This window comes from Zophobas morio, unplaced genomic scaffold (genome assembly GCF_036711695.1).
Source record: "Zophobas morio isolate AGI-343-1 ecotype UQ-CSIRO unplaced genomic scaffold, CSIRO_AGI_Zmor_V1 ptg000179l, whole genome shotgun sequence".
Taxonomy (NCBI): Eukaryota; Metazoa; Arthropoda; class Insecta; order Coleoptera; family Tenebrionidae; genus Zophobas; species Zophobas morio.
The window spans coordinates 273,093-288,927 of NW_026972283.1; the positions used below are offsets into that span (position 1 = coordinate 273,093).

Sequence of the window (15,835 nt, forward strand, 5' to 3'; positions counted from 1 at the left end):
TATTATAATATTTTTTTAAAAAAATTAAACTTTTCTACTTTTTAAAAAAATTAATGTAAATTCTAAATTTTAAATTCTAATATTATAATGTAATTAAAATTAATTTAAAAATTTTTTTAAATTTCTTTACTTTAAATAAAAACTAGTTAAAATTATTAGTTAAAAAATTTGTTTATATTATTTATATTCATATTATATATATATATATAAATTATATATGTTAAATTATTAAATTTAATAACTTTGAACAACATTGATAATTTTAATACAGAATTATAATTTTGAAAAATGAGGATAAATTTATTTTGTAAAGTTATAAATTTATAAATTAAAAATAATATTATTTATATTAATATTTTATATTAAGAAAAATTTATTTTAAAATTTTTAAAATTAAATTTATTATTAAAGAAATCGATTTATTTAATTTTAATTTGTAATAAATTAAAATTTTGAGAAATGTGGTAAAATTTATTTGTGAATTATTAAATTTTCTTTAAAAATAAAAATTATTATTAACTTTTATTATAAATTTATGAAATTATATAATTTATTAAAAACGTTAATTTGTTTATAAAGTATTATATTTCTTTAATTCTATAAAATAATTACAATATTTTTTAATAGTTTCTACATTGTAATTATTCTTTTAGTATTCAATTAATAATATTATTATTTATGCATTTTTCCCTATAGATTTCATGTAAAAAGAATAAAAGTATTTATTATTTATATGCAAAATATATTAAGAAGCATTGATATATATAATATTGTTATAATCAAATATTGAAATAATTAACTTCCGCTTTTCTTTTATATTATTATTAATCATTATATATGTTTTGATATAAAAATAAAATAAAAAATTATGAAATGCAATGTCATTCACTTCTCTTATAAGATATTCATTATTTTTTGTTTTATATAATATAATATATAGATTATGAAAAATAATTATCTTTTCAATTATAAAATAATTATGAAGTATAATATTTTGCACTTTTCTTCAGTAGTTTATGTTTTTATTATTCATTATTTATACGTTTATACGTATTTATATATAATAATAATTTTAAAAAACAATTATCTCTTATTCAGTATTTTTAAGTATCTCTGCATTATAAGAATAATATAATCATTCACTTTTCTTTAGATTTTTTAATATTTAATATTCATTATTTATAAGTATTAATATAATATAAAATAAAAATTGTGAAACTTCATTCATATTTTCATCATTTTATTATTGTTACTTATGTCTATATATAAAATAAAATAAAAAATATATATATATGCGTAATAAATAAAGAGTCATTATAATATAATGATCTTCCACATTTCTTTACATTTTTTATTTTTATTATTATTCACTATATTATATTTTTATATAATATTAAAAAGGTAATAATAATGAAAGAGCCATAGAAAAATATATATTTTTTTAATTTTTATACTAATATTTTTATTTACTCTTCATTATTTATAGTTTTTCTTAATAAAAAAAATAATTGGGGCATAGAAAATAAGTGGAAGCGTATATATTATGATAATTAAACTAAGTAAACAAAATAAAAAATATTATAATGAAAAGCTATAATATCAATTATAAAAATATTATAATATATAAAGTAAACATTCAATATAAATAAATATTATAATACATACAATAATTAATTTATATATATTAATAAAAAACGAATAAAGTAAACATTCAGCATAAATAAAAATAAATATTATAATAGCAAATTATAATAAATAATATAAATATATTAATAAAAAAAATAAAGTAATAAAAAAAATACATATAATAATAAATAAATTTAACAAAAAAAACTATTTTAAAAGTTTATAAAACTTTTTACCATAAGAGTAGTACAATACTTTTTTGTCCAATACAAAAGAACTTTTACGGTATGTCAGTCGAATTACAAAAAAAACATTTTATTGATTAAAAAAATTAGTAAAAAACTTTTTGTGCATTAAAAAATTAGCGTAATAAACATTTTAATCTTTTATAGAAAAGTTGTCTTCATTGTCTTAAATTTTTATAAAAATTTTTCCGTTTCGTCTTTTTTTGCACTATATTTATATACAAATAAAAAACACTATCAAAATTGCTTTATATCTACAATAGAAATAAAGAAATAAGTCATAACATAATATATATATTTATAAATATTTTTCTACAAATTTTTTTAAAACATAAATTTGTATTATTTTCCAATTTTGTTATATAAGAAATTTTTTATTGATAAAATTGAATATAATTAAAATTCTTAAAATATTTTTTTAACAGTAGAACTAGTTTTTGAGCCGAACTGTAAAAGTTGGTAAAACTTTTGAGTATTTTTTATACGAATAACTTATTATTTTATATTGGTAGTTTATCAATTTTTTAACGAATAATATATTATTTCTTATTCATTGTATTAATTTTTCTGATTATTATATAATTACGGAGTTTATCAATTTTTTATAAGTATTTATTATTTCTTATTCTTTATATTTCATTAATTTTTATCATATAATTATGTAGATTGTCATGATATATTATTTTATAACATTAATATAATAATTACTTATTATTACTATTAATTATATTGTATAGTACATCATTTTTTATAATAAATATATTTTCTTTTGTTTAGTTTTCTTAAATTTTATTTAAAAAGTTTTTAATAAGAACAATAACTAATTAAAAAAATTTTCTTAATAGACTTCTTATATTTTTATATGAATTTTTCGGTGAAAATGTAAAAAAATGTATAAAATTTAATTTTTTTTGTTAAATAATTAACTTTTTAAATTTTTTTTAAATTTTTTATTATTTCATTGGGTTGACTTTTTTCTATTCAAATATAGATTGTTGTAATATATAATATACTGAACTATTTGTTTTTTATATCAACTATTCTATTTTGGAATGTAAAATATAAACTTTCAAAAACCCTTTCATATACCTCATTATAATTATTGCATCAACTTTTTAGTTATGATAAAGAATATCGAAGTTTATTAACTTTTTAATAAACCATTATTGGCGCTGTAAAAATATAAACTAATTTATTGGATGTTAATTTATCTCTGAAAAGCAATAATTAACATATATTATAATAATTATTATTTATAATTTATAAAGCTTTTATTACTGAAATAATAATATTTTAAATATAAAATATTAGTTTTGTTAAAAAAATAAAAGCAAACTTTACCACATTTAGATCATAGAAATACTTTTCTTCTCGACTGCGAAAATCAGTTTTTATTAATATTTTTTTTAATACATTTTTAAAATCATATATGTTTTTGTGACTTTTTATTTATTTCGAAGCCCTAAAACATTATAAAAAAGTTTATATATAAAATAATTCAAAAAATATTCAAACTTTTATAATTATACATATTAAAATAGAATTAAAATTCTACTTACTACAATAATATTTATATAATAATAATAATAAATTATAAATAATTAGTAAAATTTTATCATAATTATTGTATATTAAATATAGATCTCGTTTAAACTTTTAATAATAATTAAGTATAACTAAAAAAAACTTTTTAAATATATATATTCGAAATAGATTTCAAGAGCAAAGTTATTATTAATCTTTACATTTAAATATTAATAAATAATACTTATTCTAGGAGGATATCTTTTTATATTATTTTAATATTAAACTTTGATAATAATTTAATATAAGCACAAATATAAACTTTTTTTAACAATTATTATTTATATTAAGAATAGATATCAATCTCAAACTTATAATAATAATCGTTAACTACAAAGAAAATATTACGCAGTAAGTCCTTCGGTTTTTATGATTGTTAAGAAACAATCAAGAGAGGATTTATATAAATTTGCTTCCAAGCCTGGAAAGTTTTTATATATTTGTAGTATTATTATTACTAATTTCTGTTAACACAAATTTTTTATAAAACCTGAAAAATATACACTATTATTCTTTATAGTGTATTATCGTAATCTTTTTGTGACTGATTATTATTCGTAAGTTATATTACAATTTATTATTAGTAAAGATTACTATTAAAAAATTATTATTTTTATCAACTTTTTAGTATTTAAATTTACTATGAATTATGAAATTTACAAATTATTTTATTAAGAAATTTCAAACTTGTAAATTTTCATAATTATTTTTTAATAAATTTAACTTAAAAACAATTTACTATTAGTAATGATGACCATTATTATTAATTATTATTACAACTTTTGGTATTTAAATTTTATTACTTATTATAATTTATGAATTTAATAAATTATTTTATTAAGAATTTTTAGCTTTATATAATTTACTATCAGTAATATTTACTATTAATAAATTTATTATAAAATTATTTTTAACAACTTTTTAGTATTTAAACTTTATTAATTATTATAAATTATGAATTTTAAAAATTATTTTAATAAAAAATTTTATAGTTGTTAAAACTTTATTTAATTCTGTTAATAAATTTTTTAATAGTAATGATTGCTATTAATAAATTTATTATAGATTATTTTTATCAACTTTTTAGTATTTAAAATTTTATTAATTATTATAAATTATAAATTTTATAAAATATTTTATTAAGAAAATTAGTTTTATTATGAATTTTATGAATCAGTTATATCAACAAATTTTTAGTTGTAAATTATATTAGTTTTATTAAGAAATTTTAAGTTATAATTTAGTTATTAATTATTACCAGCAAAATTTTTTTATTAACAATTTCTTGATTATTTTTACTAACAAACTTTTTATAATATTTTATATTTAGTTTTATAAAGAAATTTTATTATAATATTCTTATTAATATTTAATAACAAAATTTAATTACAAATTCTATAAATTAATTTTTAGTTTAAATTTTTATAAACCTTTTGTCATTTACAAATTTTCCATAATAAATTTAAAATTATTATTATAAGCATATTTTCAATAATAAATTCTAAAAAATATTTTTGTAATAAATAAATAATTATTATTAGCAAAATTTTTTTAAATTAATGTATAAAAATATTATTATTAACAAATGTTAGTTATAAATTTTTTATATCATATTTTTTTGTTAAAAATTAATTTTTTTAACAAATTTTTCACTAATTAATAACAAATTTTTAGTAACAAATTTTTTCGTTTATAATCATTAAATTTTTAATAATAAATTTAGATTGTTGTTAATAATTGTTAAAAATAAATTTTATTTATATGTTTATAATCTATAAACATATATAAATAAAATTGACTTTCCCGCTATTTTTTATTTATAGATGTTACTACTAACAGTAAAGATATTAATATTACTAATACTAATTATATATTTATTATTAAAAGAAAATATATATATTAAAAAAAATAATTTAAGCCTGCGGTTTATATAACTTTCATTTTTATTATAAAAAGTATTGTATTAAAAAATTTTTTAATATAATTTTATTTTTATTAGAAGTTTTAATAAATATTATTTTTAGTTACATAATTTTCATTTTATTATTATAATCATTTTTTATTATAATTATAACAAATAATATAAATTTTTTAGTAACTAGTATGTGTATAAGTTTTATTATTATTTAATTATTTATTAATGAAATTATTATTATTTTATAATATAACTTTATTATATTATATAATATTATTGCTATTATTGATATTTTTCTTATTTTTTATAAAATATCAATTGTAGTATTTAAAATAATATTTATTTTATTGATAATATATTTTAAGCCCTTCATTATTAAGACTTTTATTAATATTATCATTACCATTATTATTATATATAATATTTTATTTTTGTTTGTTATATAATAATTTCATGTTAGAAAATTTTATATTAAAATAATAATAAGCGTTAATCAGTATAATTTTTGTATACTAAAAAATATTTATTTCTATCTAATTTCGTTTATGATCAATTTTTTTTTCGTTATTATTAAATAAATAAATAATTTATATTTTTTCTATTATTACATTTATATTAAGTAAATATATTTTTTTAATATATTATTAAAATCTACATAAAATTTAATTATTTTCGCTTTTTATCTAAAATATAATTCATACTATTTTTTAATTATTTTTTTGTATATATAATAATTTTATATATAAAAAAGCCTGCAATTTTTGTAAGTTTAAGCATTTTTATAAACATTTATTATCATTATTATTTTTATTATGTTTTCATAATTTTTAATATATTTATTAATAATAATGATAATAGAAACATATAAACCTTGCATTCTTGTTTTAACTACATCAATAGGAGTGTTTCCATAAACACTGCAAGCACCAGCAATCAGCCCCGAAATAGCATTCGTGGCTATTGAATTCATTTCAAACTTGCAAAGACTTTTCATTAAAAAAAGTGATATCATTAATATTTTTTATTTATTCAAACAAATATTCATAAAAATACTAATACTTAGACTACTACTAATAATAATAACAATAATTCATGTCATACGTGCGAAGACTTTTTATTAATATAGATTATTATTATTTTCTTAACTAAAGAAATATTTTTATAAAGTTATTAATAAAATAATAAGTAATACTTCAGTGTAATGGTAACAATTCAACTATGGTGATTATTAATTTACTTTATAAAGTTAATAATATTTTTGCAAAGTATTTATAATATATAATAATAATAATAATTTATGTCAAACTTATAATGACTTTTTTATTATTAAAAGTTATTTTACTATTATAATTATTTTTATTTAGTTATTATAAAAAGATATTAATTTTTTAAAATGAAAATAATATTTAATAATAATAAAAATATTTATGGCAAACTTGCAAAGACTTTTTAGCAAAAAAAAAAGTTATTTTTACTATTATAAGTATTTTTATTTAGTTATTTTATATAATAACAGTTTTAAAAGTTATAAAAAATGTAATGAAAATAATAATAGGTTATGCTAATCTTGCAAAGACTTTTATTAAGAAAAGTTATTATTAATCTTCCTTTTATTTAGTTACGTTAAGTAAATATAAATTTAATAATAAATTATTTTTACATAACAATAACGATTTATGACAAACTTGCAAAGGGTTATAATTATATTAATAATAGTAATTCATGCCTAACTTGAAAAGAGTTTTTGTTAAAAAAGTTATTATAATTATTATTAGTTTTTTTTTAAGAAAATAAAAAAGAACTAAAAAAATAATTATATAATTATTTTAATTAAAATGATAATTATTATAAAAATAATAATTATAAAAAAAACATAAATTCACAAATTTATACTAACAAAAAAATTATTATAATTTAAATATTGATTACTTAAACAATACAAAATAATAAAATTTAAATAATTTAATAATATTTTACTTACAACAATAATGATATTTAATAATATTATTATTATTAAGAACAGCAGAAATTTATAAAACTTCAATTATAATGACTCAATTAAAAAAATTAATAATTCTAATTAAAATAAATTAAATACAACATTATTTATATAACTTCAAAATTATTAATAACATTCAAAAAGTATAACGATTTTAAAAAATAATAAAAAAAGATAACAAAATAATTTATAAAACTGTAATATTAATAGTAAATTTAAATTAAGAAAAGTGATAGCAACTTTTATAATAAAGTTGATAAAATTATTAATAATTTTTAATACTTTTAATAAAATAATAATAAACTTAATACTAAATATAATAATAAAATTATATTAATAATATTGAACAATAATAACTGTGAAAATTTATATTAATAAATATTTTTATTGACTGAACTTTAATATTATTAATTTTTTTTATACAATATTATTTTATTGATTTGTAAATTTATTTTAATATTAAAATAATATAAATTTTCTATAGTAATAATATTTAAAAATAAATAATAATAACTAGAATAAATAACTAATATAACTTTTATTTTAATAAAAAAATAATAAATTTACTTTTTAATAAGAATTTAAAAATTTTTGATAATAATCAAAAATATTATAATTAATAATTATAATTTAAATTTATTATTAATTGACAAATTTATTTTAAAACGAAATATATAAAAATTGATATAAATTTATGATAATAATTTAAAATACAATAATATTTTGATAAACTTTAGAATAGTATATTAATTTATATAATTTTCATACTAATAAAAGTATATATATAACTTTTTAAAATTTATAATAATAAAATATGAATATCAATAATAAAACTTTATACTATTAAAATTTTTAACAATAACAATTATAATCTTTTAATAAATTTACTGAGAATTTGTATAATAATAAAAAACTTTAATATTAATAATAAAATAAAATTTTTATATTACTAAATTTATGAAGAAGCATAAATCCATAAAAAATCTTTAATATTATTTAAATTTTTATTAAGGAAAAAACTAATAAAAGTAACTTAATAAAAAAATATATAAATAATTAATATAGCTTTAATAATATTATTTTATTACTGATAATAGTTTTATTATCAGTTGCACTTAAATAAATAATAGTAAAAAATAGTTAATATTTCATAAAAATTTTTTTTTTTAAATTGAAGTATAATAATAATAACAAAATAATAATAATAATTTATAATATTAATTATTATTACTAATTTTTAACGTTATCGTATACTAAAAAGCGAATGCCCTGATTGCTGGCCTGCTTCAAAACTGTTGGGGCTACTCCTTTATAAATTCCGCCAATTCCTAAAATAGTATAAAAAAATTTAATAATGAATTCTTTTGGCGTAAAATATTATGAAACCTTAATATTACAAAACTAATAATAAATTTATAGTAGAAACTAAAACCAAAAAGTCAAAATTATTATATAAAAATTAAAATAAACTAATAAAAATAAAATTTAGAATTTAAATTTTAAATAATTTTTAAAATTTCCTTTTTTGTATAATTTTATATACTTGCTTTTTATAATAAAAACTTTAACTTTTTATAATTTTTACTATTTCATTTTTTATGAAAATAAAAAGTTTTACTAAAAATTAAAAGATTTATTATAAATGCGAAAATTTATTATTATTATTAGTTGGCACAATAAGAGTAATAATAAGCTTAATAATACAATATTTTATAAAATTTTATAAAATTTACTTTTATTTTATATACATAGTAATAATTTTTACAATTTCGTCCCGTTAAAATGATGTTAAGCCCATAAAGATAATAAAAAGTGAAAAAAAATATTAAATTAAATAAATTTGTAAAAGTTTTATTAGTTATATAAACTTTAATGATAAATAAGTTAAAGATAATTGATTTTTCTATATTTTATAAAAATAGTAACATTAAAAATATAAAAGCAGTTATTTTTTTTTATTAAAAAACTCTAAGTAAATTCCTTTCAGTACCAAAGAAGAAACAAAAAAATAATTATTATTAAATAACTTTATAAACCTAATATTAAAAATAAAGTAAAAAATTTGTAAATTCGTAAATTGCTATTTTTTTTTAACATTAAATATAATTGAAATCTTTATAAGTAAAATATAGTTCAGTTATAAAAAAATAAAAAAATTAAAGTAATAAAAGTATATAAAATCGTTAAATTATTTATCTTAAACCCGTATAGTAGTAAAAAAAATATATAATAAAATTATATTCATAAAATTTCTATTAACAATTAGAATTATATAAAAAATTTAAAATAAATCATTTATTACTCAATATATTTTTGTAAGACAGTTTTAGAAATGATATGAAAATATTATAAAAAATATATTTTTATATTTTTTAAAATTATATTTTATAATGTTTATATTTAATGAAATTATCATCAAAGTATAATTTTTGAGAAATAAATGATTATGGTGATTATATAATTAATATAAAACTTTAAAAAAAATTTAGTAAAAATGGTTTTCTTAGATTTAATAAATTTTTTAAAACCTCATTTAAAAAATAAATTATTTAATTCAGTTAGAAAAGTAAAAAAAAATTATTAATAAAGATTTTATTAAAGTTAAATTTCGGATTGTATAACTTTTCTTGATATTAAAAAAAGAAAAATATTTCTTAAATAGTTAAAAAAAAATAATTAAATGTCTAAACTTTTTACTGTTTATTCTTTTAAATTTTACATTATATATAATTTACTTTTTACAAATAAAATTATAATATATAAAAAAAAATATTAATTATAAAAAATGAAAAAATAAGATAAATATTTTAAAGAATTTTCATAATAGAATTCTAATTATTTTATAATTTAAAAACAATCAGTAATTCTAATAATGAAAAGAAAGATTATAATTTTTTCATTTATTTATTCAAATTTTATATTGTAAAAAAAATACTTTTCGTTATTTAAAAAGTAGAATTTAATAAAATTTAACTAATAAAAAATGCAAAATTTTATTAATTATTAAAAAAATTTAATTAATAATTATTACATAAACTTCAGTTTACATAAACTAATTATTTTAAATTCATAAAATATTCCATAAAATAATTTTTTTTATTATATTATAAATAAACTAGTTTTCATCAATTAAATTCCCCAAGCAAAGTTATAATAACATTTAATTAATAATTTTAAATAACGCTAAATCTTATTTATTAATAATAAAATAAATAATAAATTGAATAATAATTATTTTTATTTAAAAAAATAATTAGTAATTTTACTTAGAAAAATAAAGTTTCTATATTATAAATAACTTTTTATTAATAAAATTTAATTAATTTTTAAAAATTGCAAAATTCATTTATTATTAATAAATTAACTAAAGAATATATATAATTTTAATATATAAACTTATTAAATTAAAAATATGCAATAAATCTTCGGAGAAAAATAAAGTGTTCATATTATAACAATAAATTACTGCTCATTATTAACTTTCAACAAGTAAAATTTAGTAAATTTAATTAATAATTTTAAACGATGCAAAATTTTATTATTAAAAAAATAAATTAATTAATTAGAAATTTAAATTCACATAAAGTAATTATTTTTGAATTAAAAAATAATCGGTAAAACTACTGATAGAAAAGTTTTTATATTATAAATAAATTGTTTTCAATTAACAAAATTCAACAAGTAAAATTTTTATAAAACTTTATTAACAATTTGTTAATTTGGAAAATTATATTCATTATAAATTAAGTAAAAAATAAATCAAATATGAAAATTTTACTTTACATAAACTAATTATTTTTAAATTTAAAAAATATTCAGTAAAGTTTAAATATTATAAATAAATTACTTTTATCAATAAAATTTTATTAATAATTTCTTAAAATTACAAAATTTTATTTACTATTAATAAATAATATTAAAAAATCATTGGTAAACCTACTGAGTAAAATAAAATTCTAACTTTTTAATTAGTACCCTTAAATACTTTTCGATCATTTGTTTAAATTTTATGATAAAAATAAACTTCTTTTCATGAATAAAAATTAATATAATTTATAAAAATGAAAAATATTTAAAATTTATAAATAATAATAAAAAGATTAACGATTAAAGCAAATTATTTTAAAATTTAAGACGTAAATCAGTAAATCTACTAAATAAAACTTTTAAATTTTTAATAAATTTTTTTTAAAAAATTAATAGCCTCATAAACTACTTTTCAGGAATATAATTTAATATACAAAAAGTGCAAATTAGTTATAATTTATAAATAAATAAATAAATTTTAATTAAAAATCAAAAATTTTATTTTTGTGATTCAAATTATTGTAAATTTTTAAACATAAAAGGTAAAACTGCCAATAAAACTTTCATCATATTTTTTAAATTTTATAATATAAATAAATTACTTTTTACGAATAAAAAATATAATATATAAAAAGTGCAAAATAGTTATAATTTATACATTTAAAATAAAAAAGTTTAATAAATAATTAAAATATTTAAACATAAACAATAAATTTACTAAATAAAAACCTTCATTTTTTATAATCTTCCTAAGCCCGTGAAGGAATCCTAATATAAAAGTTTAAGTAATATTGAACTTCAATCAAGTATTTATATATATTTTGAAAGATTTAAATAGGTATTTAATAAAATTAACAGTTTACAAAAATAAATTATAATTAATAAATTTATTAAAAATAGTTGCAGAAATTTTAGAATATTTTAAAAATATTAATATAATTTTAATATATTTATAAAAAAATTAATAAAAAATAAAAAAATTTTGAAGTTTTTTAAAAGTGAATTTAAAGTTATAAACTTTATTATAATATATACGACTATTGAATATAAATATATATATATATATATTAAAAATAATAGAAATAATATTTAATAAGAAAAATTCTTTAATAAAACTTTTATTAAAAGAAATTTTCAAATTTCATAATGTCCAAAAATTTAATGAATATATAATTTATTTCATAAAAATAATAAAATAAATAATTTAATGAAATAATAATAAAAAATAATTAATTGGGTAATCCTTAATAGAAGATTAGCGATTTTAAAATTTTTTTTTTAATTTTTCTAGTTTTTCAAAAAATTGATCAGGATTAAGTTTTTTTTGATAAAAATAAATAAAAAAGTAGCAAATTCTGCTTTACAAAACTAGAATTAGTTATAATTATTACTGTAATAAAATTTTTCTGTATAATTATTTGTAAAAAAATAATAATCAAAAATTATAAAAATATAATTTTATAAAAAAAATAACAAAAATTTTAAATTAAAAAAATTTAAAAAAAGAGCGGAAACTAAAAAAGTCCAGAATCTTTTAACTAAAATAATTTTTTTTTTGTTATAAAATTTAAAAAAAAATAATTTAAAAAAAACACTAAAAATTATAATTAAGATTTCAAAAAGTAGAAATTAGTTAAATTTATAAATTTTTAAAAATAAAATAAAAATTATTTAATTTAATATTCTACAAAATAAAAACATAATAAGCATAGTGAAGTACAAAATACATATTATTTTATAAATAGAAAAATTATAATTAGTTTTAATAAAAATTGATAAAAGTTTACCTGTTTCCAAACATAAGTAAATTCTAAAGTAAAATTTTGTAAATCATAATTTTATTAAAAATATAACAACTTTTTTAAATTTTTATTTGCCTATAAATTTTTGAAAAGTAAAAATAGTGAACAATACATACAGCAAAAAAGAAATTAAAAATTAAATATGGATTTGACAAAAACTTAAAATACCGTTAAAGGTAAATTCTTATGATTTTGGATTTCACATATAAAATTGTAATAAAAATAATAGAAGTAATAATTTTTTTAAAGTAAGATTTATAAATTTTAGTAGAAATATTAAATTTTTTGATATAACTAACTAAAAAATGATAAACTATATAAAAAGTACTTTTTCAAAACTAAAAAATTTACTTTTTTGCAAATAAATAGTTTTAAATAGTTGTAAACTTTAGTAAACAGATTCCGATAAAGTCAAGAAAATTTAAATAATAATTATAATAAAATTCATGTAAGTAATTTTATTAAAAAAATTAGACAATAGTAATTAATAAAAATTTAATTTACTTTAATTTTAAACAAAATTAACAAATTTTGTTATAAAAATAAAAATAAAAATATAAAAAGTAAATTTTTTATAATCTGAAAGTTTCAAGTAATTGTTTCACAGAATTTGATGATAAAATTCAAATATTTTGTTATTTTTTTAACTTTTTTTGAATGTATGAGATCTTATTAACTCGTACAATTAATAAAACGGATTTAATTTTAAAAAAAAAATTACAGAATTAGGTGGTAAACTTATCCTATTAATATACTTTTAAATTTTTTAAAATGCGTAAATCTTTCAAAATTAGTAGAAATTATGTAAATGATTTTATTTTATAATTTTATTTATATAATAAAATTATATATATATATATATGCGTGTGTGCCTTTAAATTTAGGTTCCGCTAAAGACTGATCGTGCACGAATTTAACTTTCACAGTTTCCATCGGGCATACAGCAAGAACCGCCTCTGAAGCTCCTGCAAGAAGCCCTAAAGATTAAAATTAATTAAATTTTTATAACGAAAAAAAATTAAATATAATTCGTATATAAAATATTTTCATGCTAAAATTAACTTCTCATTTCCTTTTTTTATAAAAATATTAAAAGCTTTTGTTGAAACCAATTATCATTAATATTTATAAATTAAAATACTGAAAATATAATTACTTGAAAGCTTATAAATAATTTTGTGCTTTAAAATATTAATTAAACAGAATATTAAAAATTAAAAAATTAAACTAAGTACCCCATGTAAAAATAAATTTACTCAAAAAAGTTATAAACCACTTTTAATTGAACTTAATTCTAAAAAATTTATATAATATAAATTTATTTTTTAAAAATTAATCGTAAATAATTAACCGGCTAAAAACTTTTTTCCTTGAGATATTTTATTATTTTCATCCTTAAACAATTGAGTTGCCTATAATAATTGCATAATAAAACTTAATTTAATCCCGTAATTACTTAAACCATTAATATTACATTTACAATTATTATAACCTGCTCGTAAGCACTAAAACGCACTGCACATTTAGGAACGGAACCGGCAAGAAGAGGCGCTATTCCTAACAATTATTATTTACAATAATTATATTAGCAATTGAAAATTATTAGTGGTAATAAAAATTTTTAACCTTTGTATAATCCTTTAAATCCATACTGACTTATAGTTTTTTTAACGCAATCAGAAATGCCCTTTTGAATAATTATAATTAAAAAAAAAAGAAAAAGCAGTATAAAAATACAGTAAATTTTGGAGTTGCAGAGCGTTGGTCAAGTTGGAGTTGTGTTTTAACATATTCAGTTGGATAAGTTATACAAATTTCAAGTCCGCCGACCAGTCCACCTTTAAAAATATAAAAAATTTAAAAAAAAAATTTAAAAAGTTTAGTTTTGTTGTTATTTTTACCAGTAAGAATGCTTTGTAAAGGACCCCGCTTGGGTTTACTTTCAGAATTTTTCATTACTCAAAATGAAAAAAAAACTTCTACTGCAAAAGTATATTTTGTCTAAAAGTATATATTATATAGACATAGTGTTAACTCATAGACAATAGAAGTAACCATAATTTAAAACGTATTGTTATTATTATTATTTACAATAAATATTTCCTTAAAAGTTCATTTATAAACATACACGAATACTCTGTTAAGAAAAGTGGGTTCTTCTTACTACTTTCTACAGATATAATTCTATATTAGGAATTAACGCCAGCTAAGTTATCGTAAACTTACGGTTTTAAGCAAAGCTTTCTAGTTCCACTATCTCCAGGAAGAAAATTTCTTTACTTTAATAAATACTCAAAAAAATCTTAATAACTAAAGTAAAACTAATATCTTTAAAATTTTAGTACTTAGAATTTAAGGGAAGATGAAATTTCCGTTGTGAAAAAATAGATCTTATTAGAGTGTTATTGTTGTCAAGCTGGACAGATTTAGTAGTAGTTACTAAATATAAGTATTATAAGTTTCTTCTCTTTAGTATTAAACCATAATCTTAATTTGCAGTTAAAGTAACTTATTTTATTTTTCGTGACAATTGAATTATAATAACTATATTAGTAGTAAATCATTAAATAAATAGTAGTCGAGTTAAAACTAATAGTTATACAAGGTTAAAATAGTAACTTGAACTTTACAACTATAAAATAGTTAAAATTAGGAGTATAAAATATTTTATATTACTTATTAATCTAATGATAAAAGCTATTTTAAAATTATTTTAAATAAAAGTACTAAATTTAAAAATAGTAGTTATATAAGGTTACACTAGAAACAAAGGATTTACAGTCATTAAAAAGTTTACAAATGTGATCCTTTTCTTAATTTGAAAGATAAAAATAGAATGTTATCGTAACAAAAAGGA

The 15,835-nt window shown here is 14.2% G+C and overlaps 1 protein-coding gene and 1 long non-coding RNA gene across 2 annotated transcripts; both read right to left on the reverse strand.

Annotated features, from left to right (window-relative positions):
• Window positions 1-6,254: 6,254 nt before the first annotated feature.
• Window positions 6,255-11,946, reverse strand: LOC135145761 (uncharacterized). The gene is made up of 3 exons (XR_010283554.1): window positions 11,906-11,946; window positions 8,601-8,697; window positions 6,255-6,356 (listed from the first exon to the last, which is right to left on the reverse strand). It is a non-coding gene; the product is annotated as an uncharacterized LOC135145761 (long non-coding RNA).
• A 1,863-nt stretch (window positions 11,947-13,809) lies between these two features.
• LOC135145747 (putative tricarboxylate transport protein, mitochondrial) lies at window positions 13,810-14,954 on the reverse strand. Its single transcript, XM_064077894.1, has 6 exons — window positions 14,880-14,954; window positions 14,716-14,816; window positions 14,605-14,665; window positions 14,471-14,535; window positions 14,330-14,390; window positions 13,810-13,955 (listed from the first exon to the last, which is right to left on the reverse strand). Exons 1-6 carry the CDS (start codon window positions 14,932-14,934, stop codon window positions 13,810-13,812), a joined length of 489 nt encoding a protein of 162 aa, XP_063933964.1. The 5' UTR covers window positions 14,935-14,954.
• Between the last annotated feature and the right edge of the window lie 881 nt (window positions 14,955-15,835).